Source organism: Halichoeres trimaculatus, unplaced genomic scaffold (genome assembly GCF_033239565.1).
Source record: "Halichoeres trimaculatus isolate MK-OKI-2021-1 unplaced genomic scaffold, fHalTri1.1 fHalTri1_scaffold_11, whole genome shotgun sequence".
Classification (NCBI taxonomy): domain Eukaryota; kingdom Metazoa; phylum Chordata; class Actinopteri; order Labriformes; family Labridae; genus Halichoeres; species Halichoeres trimaculatus.
The window spans coordinates 3387915-3395939 of record NW_027437189.1 but is presented as its reverse complement, the minus strand read 5'-3'; the positions used below and the strand labels follow the sequence as shown (position 1 = coordinate 3395939).

Genomic DNA, 8025 nt, shown 5'->3' with positions numbered 1-8025 from the left:
TTTGTGAATACCGGTCCTGGTGAAGGTCTGATGTGAGCAACCTGAGAGACAGGTCAGGACTGATTCATAGACGGTTGGTTAGACATGGTCACGGTCATGTGACCTGTCTTGAAGAGTCATGTGACCTTTGTGCAGCAGAACAGTCTCCGTCTGTCTCTGGGCGTCTTTGTTCTCTGGATTTCAGTGATTAGTTTCTGAGCCTGAACATTTTCTCCTCCTCCTCCTCCCCTCCAGGTTTCTACAGCACTAGGTGTGTGTGTGTGTGTGTGTGTGTGTGTGTGTGTGTGTGTGTGTGTGTGTGTGTGGAACCCAGCCATCAGTGTTGTAAGACCTCACTCCCACAGTGTTTTTCTCCGAGTTTCTCTGCGGGTTGCTTCAGACAGTTTAAAGTCCGGTCCTGTTTCTCAGACTGAGGTTTAGTTTTTCCTGTGAGCTCTCAGACGCTCTGCGGCTTTAAGATCAGAGTTTGAAGAGAAAACGTTATAATGACGTGACGTAAACAAGAGAGAAAGTTAAAGAAACTCATAAACACACACATACACACTCTCACAGTGTAGAGTCTGATCTCCAGAGACGTATTTTTAGACGTCATCTGAGAGAAATCTCCACCAAACACTGAAGCTTCACCTCCTCTCACAACTCAAAATCCTTCCCAGCATGCTCCTGGAGCTTTGACACGTGGGGAGGAAGAGGAGGATGAAGAGATGGAGGAGACACAGAGAGGAGCTGGAGTCAGAGCGGAGGTCAAACGGCCAGCAGGGGGCACTGTGAGGTCAACATGAACAGGAAGTTCCTGATGGATGAACGCTCACACACAATCTGTAGCTTCATCATCTGAAGAACAGCTTACTCCTCTTCCTCCTCTTCCTCCTCTTCCTCACCGTGAAGCAGCTGTGAGTTCAGCCGAGCAGAGAGAAGAGAGCTCAATTATTTAACCTCCAACACATTTATTATTACACAGCTGGAGGAGGAGGAGGAGGAGGAGGAGGAGGAGGAGGAGGAGGAGGAGAAAAACAGGGATGGTTCCTCGTTAAAGCCTCAGTCTGTGATTTTTAGGCCTGTTGATGAATTCGCACCACGTTGTCTCTGTGAGCTTCGTTTTCATTGGCTGATGTCTGATCATGTGACCTCCCCCACAGCCCCCTCCCTGATGTCTCATCGCTTCGTGACGGTGCGGCGGGGCAGCCCGGCGGCGCGCAGCGGGCAGATCCAGCCCGGGGACCAGCTGGAGGCGGTGGAGGGACGAGCCGTGGGGGGACTGCAGCACCGGGATCTGGCTCAGATCCTGAGGAGAGCCGGGAACACCCTGAGACTGAGCATCACACCCCGCCACCGTGAGACACACACACACACACACACACACACACACACACACACACACACACACACACACACACACACACACACACAGGAACACAGCTGAAAACAGATGTAAAACTTTGTGAACTTACATGAACTTTTCCTTCTCTCCTTGTTTCCTCTCCTTACTTCCTCTGTTTATTCCCTTCACCTGTGTCCTTCCCTCATCTTCACTTCTTCAACTCCTCATGTCTGACATCTTATCCCCACACCTTTCCTTGTCTCCTTTCCTTCTCCCCCTTCTCCTTTGTTCCCTTTCTTCACATCCACTTCATGTTTCTTTTCCTTGTCTCCTTTCCTCCTTTCCTTGATTTTTTACTTGCTTTCCTTCCTTCACCCTTGTTTGTTCTCTCTTTCTTGTTTGTTCTCCTTTTTTGTATCCTTTGGTGTTCCCTTTCCTCCTTGTCTTCTTGTGTCCTTTCATCTATTTGTCTTCTTTCTTCCCTTGTCTCCTGTCTTCATCTCCTTCCCTTGCCTCCTGTCCTCAGACTCCTCCTCTCTGTCAGAAGGAGCAGAGTTGGATATTGATGGTCGGTTGATGAAAGGATCCAGAGGGAGGTCAAAGGTCAGTGCAGGGACATCCACTATCCTTAGCTTGCTACAAGCTAGCATCGCTAACATCGCTAACAACGCTAACAATGCTAACACCACACGTTCCCTCCTTCTCTCAGGATGAGTCCAGGTTCTACAGCGTGGATCTTGAACGAGGTCCCACGGGATTCGGTTTCTCTCTGAGGGGGGGCAGCGAGTACAACATGGGTCTGTATGTGCTGGGACTGATGGACGGGGGGCCGGCTCAACGCAGCAACAAGATACAGGTACACACACTCTCACACACACTCCTCCCGTTCAGTGTGCTGGTGGAGAAATGATCTGTTCAGACTGGAGTCCTGAGTTGAACCAGGCTGTGAACATGTTTGTTTCTGCTGTATCAGCTCTATGAATGGGTGTGTTTGTGGTTTCTGCTGTTTCTGCACAGCCTCTAGTGGACACTCAGGGAACTGCAGCGTGTAGCACACTTAGAGATATGAAGGACTCTGGTTTTATGACAAAGAGATGAAAAACAGCAGACTGCTCCTTTAACTGACGTCATGTCGTGTTGTAACATCAACATTAGACAGTGACAGCAGACGATGTGATGATGGCAGAGATTTAATAAATAAGCTGTTTTCTGGAGTTGTCTTAAGTGTCTGTCACTGATATACAGAGAGTCGTCCTAGTATCTGGTCATTAAGTTGTATCTGTCTTCATTTCTTTGTAACTTTAAAACGAAATTGCTAACACTAGCTAGCCTGAGGTAGAAGCTTTGCTTTTGTGTGTAAAGTAATAAAGACCCCGTCCTGCTTCAGCTTAGTTGTACTTTAAAGAAATCATTTGTGAATACCTCTTACCTCATGGGTCAGGATCAGTACCTTTAATTAAGTATCAGGTGAAAACGGGGCTACACATGAGATCTCTGTGAGCGCTCACTGATACATAACTTCCTCACCGGAGATTCCTGTTCCACACATTTAACATGTTGGACATCTAGATGTATGTTTTCATATCGTTTTTATATTGTTTACCAAACCAATATAAAAACTTAGTGCTAGCTTGACGCTAACATACAGAGGAAAACTGCATCGGTATGCTAGTTAGCATACATTGCTATAACCTTGGTTTTACAGCATAATTTCAACTTTCATCACTGAACACACAAACAAGTCCAATGTACGTCCATCTCTCACAGGAGATTCCTGATTCAACATGTTATGAGGGGTGGGAACCTTTCACATTTGAAATTATACGGTACCGATGCCTGGAACCTGGCAGTCGGTATTAGTTCTCAACGGTACCAATTTTTTTGTACTTTTGTGTTTATATGTTTTTTTGATTTCACAGATTTTTTTTCCGATATATAACCTTGCAATGCTGTGTTCATGTCCAGCACAGAAAATCAGCTTCTCTTCTACTCCCTTACAGTCACAAGGATGCGTTTAGGTACCAAAATATGGTACCGTTTGATTTTACACAAATTGGTTCCTGGTGCTACAGACATAATTCAGTTGGTACCTATAAAAGTACCCAAATCCCATCCCTACATGTTGTACATCTCCTAGTGTATATTCTCTGTATGTACCAAAATCAGTATGGAAGACTTTGCGCTAGCTTGATGCTAACATACATAGGAAGTTGCATTGATATGCTAGCGCTTAGCATACATTGACATAACTAAAGTTTTCCAGTGAAAAAAGCTGTCATCCCATCTCTGAAGGGACACTTTTGTATGTTTACATGTGATCGCGTTAAGCGTGAAAAGAATTTGGCAACACTTAAAAACATCAACATAAACAACACAACAACAACGACAATAAACAGTTTTGGATGTTTTGACGACAAACCTTCAGTGGTATCACACTGTAGCACAGCACTCTACAGTAACCTGAGACTTAACCAGAAATACGTCATGATCACCTGTGTGTAATGCAGGCAGAATCCTCTTCATCTGCTTCCTGCTGTTTCTGCAGACGGCCTCTAGTGGACACTCTAGGTACTGCAGTTTATAACACTCCAGCATCAGTTTCATATTTTAAGGGCTGATTTTGCAGCTTCCAACAAGAAATCAGCTCCTGATCAGTTTCTCTACAGATCGATTAGTTTGGTCTGAAAACCTGAACAGGATGAACTTCCTCTCTCCGTCCAGCAGGGGCGACCTCAGAGTCAAACATCTGAGAGGAAGAAGACATTTGTAGGTCTTATTGGTAAAAACAGCGCTCACACTTATAAAAGAGTGTGTGAGAGTGTGTGTGTGTGTGTGTGAGGCACGCTAACTACTTTTATTATTTAAAACATTTCCGTCTGTTTCTGGAGCCTGAGCATCAAACTTTAAAGATCACAGCTGTTAACACGCTCTCTGCTTCCTCTGCTTTAAATATTCAAACACTCTGACTCTGAGGGGCTCACAGCGCCCTCTGCTGGCTGCTATCTATCAGGATCAGGCTCATTAAAGGGACAGTACGCTGTTTATGCATCTTATTAGCCATGCTAGAGTTAGCTAAAAACTTAGCATCAAGGTTGCTAAAGGCTCCAGGATACAGTTCCTGTCCGCTCCTCTCCTCAGTCTGAGGTATAAATACCTGAGTGCTCTGGCTCTCAGCAGGGGGCGCTCTCTGTCTGTGAAGCTGTAACCATGTACCTGTCCCCAGGTGTCAGACCAGCTGGTGGAGATAAACGGAGACAGCACGTCAGGGATGACTCACAGTCAGGCTGTGGAGCAGATCAGGAGAGGAGGACACCGGATCCACCTGGTCCTCAAGAAAGGCAACGGATACGTGCCCGACTACGGTGAGACAAACTGAAACAGGTAGAGCTGAACACCTGAGAGCACAGGTGACTCACCTCTCAGTCAGTATTCATCACTGTGTTAGTTTTAGAGTGATACCTGACCTCTCTGAAGCTGAAAAACAGCTCAACAGCGAACAATACTTTAAAGAGGGGGTGTTGTGTTTTTCTTTTTGTCTTTATTTTGTCCCTCTGGTGCCCCTGTAGTATCGTCACATGATTTTTAGCTCTGTTTTTCTCTTCTTGGTGTTTCAGAAACCCTTATTTCAGTCTCTGTCTGAAACACTTTCTTTAAGCTGCCCCCCTCAATCTGATTGGCCAGCCCTTTGGAGGCCTGTATGGGCAGAACTTGGTGTTTGAGATCCTTATGTGATGAATGATGATGTATGAATATTTAGAGGTTTGAAAATCTGCATATGCTCAGTCCGAAACTCACAGGATTGTTCATTTATATCCATGTTTGGTACAGCTGAGTACCCCCTCTTTAAGTTCAGATACCTCTCTCTGAGTCTGCTAATAGACGTCACTAACTGGAGCTTTAATACCTGAAATATTTTCTCTCTGAGTCTGAAATCAGCCAATCACAGCTCTGGGATTCTCTGGGTTTCTCCTTTCTGACTTGCCTTTTTTCCCTTCTTCCTCCTCTTCCTCCTCTTCCTCCTCAGTGGAGCTGTCCAGTCTGTCTCTCTGTATGACAAACTCCAAACAGGGGGAGCCCTGCTTCTACGTGATTGGGCGCACGGAGAACTCGCGGTTGGTATTTCTCTGATCTGATCTTCACTTTTGTTTCCTCTCACTGTCTCTCATCCTTTCATCTTCATGTGTTCATCCGTGTTTCCATCCTCAGCGCGTTGTCTCGGTGTCAGGTGACCACTCTGATCTGACGTTTCAGGACGTATAAGTCTTAAATTAAAACATTAAAAAAGATCAGAGCAGAGTCTGACCTCAGGAGGTGAAAACTGTTTGGTCACAGCTCCCCCTGGTGGCCGCCCAATGAACTGCAGCTCACTCTCACTCTGTTTTTCAGGCCCTGAGGAAGAAGCCCTCTCCCCTTCCTCCTCCTCACACATGGAGGAGCAGGACACCGTTACCATGACACCCGCCTCCCTCAGCCCGCACAGGGGAGGAGGAGGTGGTACAGGAGGAGGAGGAGGAGGAGAGAGGAGGAGGAGGAGGGGAGAGGGAGTAACCAAACGAAGAACAGGAGGAGGAGGAGGAGGGTTAGGACCTCCTGATCTAGACCTGGACCTAGTGGAGGAGGAAGCACGGGAGGAGGAGAGGAAGAGGGAGGAGGAGCAGGAAAGGAGGAGGAGGAGTCAGCAGAGGGAGCAGGGGAGGAGCAGCAGGAGCTTACCCAGCAGCAGTGCTCCATCCTGGGACACGGGGAGGGGGGAGGAGAGGGAGGAGGTGGAGGAATCAGGAGGAAGAGCACAGGAGAGGAGGAGGAGGAGGAGCGAGACAAAGAGCAGGAGGAGAGCCATGGAGGCCGACAGAGAGGAGGAGCAAGAGCAGAGCGCCACGCGACACGCAAAGCATGCTGGGACAAGCTCGGCGTCTCCTCAGAAAGCAGCGTTCTCCTTCCTTATGCCCATGAACGACGAAGACGACGGGAGCGAATCAGCAGCCAGCTTCTCAGACGTCAGCCTATCAGCAGCCAGCATCGCCACCGCCAGCTGGAGGAAGGATTCTGATTGGAGGAGAGAGGAATCACCATGGCAACAGGGGGACACGTCGGGACGGTGGCTGAAGCCGACACCTCAGAGACTGACGCAGGTTCTGACTGGCAGTCGACTCGGTGGGCGGGACCTAGCAGGAGGACTCTCTCTCTGATTGGCTCACGTTAAGACATCCTTTTAATTGGCTTTAAATAAGGGCTTTTTTGATTGGCTCGCTGAGAGAAGACACGCCTCTGCCTGCATCTGATTGGATTACAGACATTAACAATTGGGAAGCAGAAATGACTTATTGGTTGGCTGGTGGGCGGAGTTTAGAGGCCTCTGATTGGCCAATGACATAACAGCTGCACACAGAGCCAGCGATTTAACAAAGTACCGGTTTTTATTTTACCCATCATCCCTCAGGGCAGCCTGAGACCTGCTGATCCAGCTTCACATCCTGGTTTCATGACGCTGGTTCCTCTCTGACCACAGGAAGTCATCACAGCGAGCCTCATGTCAAGGTCACATGACCTCAGAGAGAGAGATCAGCGCCATGATCCCAGCGGTCAGGGCCCCTCATGTTGGACTGATACCTTCATCATCATCCTCCTCATCCTCTGCCACTCCTAACTCGTATGCAAACAACATGAGAACCTTAGAGACTGAGCCGTCAGCCGGTGGCGCCGTGTGTGATTCTGTAATCTGAGCATGTGAATATTCTGGAATGATTTTTTATTTTTATAAACCTGTAAACGCTCAAACACCTGAGGATGATTATTACTGTTCTTATTATTAGAGATTACATAGAGATGAACTGTTTGCCTGCTTGCTTGTAAAAAAGAAAAAAACTACCCTGATGATGTAACAGAGCCATACACACACACACACACACACACACACACACAGTCATGCCATGGAGGAGCAGGCGCCGTCCTGCAGCTCCGATCATAAAAAGTGCCTCTTTATATTTCAGCCTTCGTCGTGCAGAGACGCCGAGGCTGCAGGCAGAGACACCGTCATGACACCTGCACCACTTCCTGTTCACACCCCCTGACTTCCTGTCTGCAATCACCTCTTCTGTCTCATCATGTCCCGAAAGAAATCAGAAAGATGAGCGCTGGTTTTGTATTCCCAGTTAGTCTGAGATCTTCAAAGATTGTTTATGAAGTAAGGATGCTCCACTCTGTAACACTGATCAGGATCTGTCGTTTAAATCTGGCACAGAGTGAGACCTCTGCTTTTCATTAACATCTCAAATTTAGATTTTAGTTTAGACCCTCATCTTCCTCAGATCGTTAACGTCATTTTACCCTCCATCCATCCGTCCATCTGCCTGCACCCTCTGCAGGTAAAACTACAACTCCCACTCTCCTTTGCGCTGCCCTTTAGCCCCGCCCCTCAGCCCGCGCTCTCTTTTTCTCTCTGGGCATCTGGATCTTTGTCTCTATGCATTTTCTCAGACTGTCAGCTGATTGGTTCTCTGATCAGCTGATTGATCAGAGACCAGATTCTGGACTATGACGGGTCCGCCTATCAGGAACCCGTCTGATGAACAGGAAGCAGCGAGGTGTAAACAGGAAACAGTTTGATCCTCAGACAGGTGGAGGATGGTCACATGACTGAACTGTTGTTGCTTTAATAAAACTTTGAACAGTCAGCTAACTGACCGGCTTCCTGTGGTCTGTTC

General features: G+C 47.5%; 1 protein-coding gene across 3 annotated transcripts in view; it reads left to right on the top strand.

Annotated features, from left to right (window-relative positions):
• magixa (MAGI family member, X-linked a) overlaps window positions 1–8025 on the top strand; it is a 43194-nt gene extending 35169 nt beyond the window's left edge. The window contains exons 17-22 of one of the 3 annotated variants that reach the window (XM_074681482.1): window positions 1140–1334; window positions 1848–1924; window positions 2031–2177; window positions 4545–4683; window positions 5346–5433; window positions 5708–5851. In XM_074681482.1, coding sequence (XP_074537583.1) covers window positions 1140–1334; window positions 1848–1924; window positions 2031–2177; window positions 4545–4683; window positions 5346–5433; window positions 5708–5714 — 653 coding nt within the window. In that variant the 3' untranslated portion in view covers window positions 5715–5851. Of the gene's footprint in view, window positions 1–1139; window positions 1335–1847; window positions 1925–2030; window positions 2178–4544; window positions 4684–5345; window positions 5434–5707 lie in introns of all 3 variants that reach the window. The other 2 variants (XM_074681481.1, XM_074681480.1) reach the window with 2 other exon arrangements.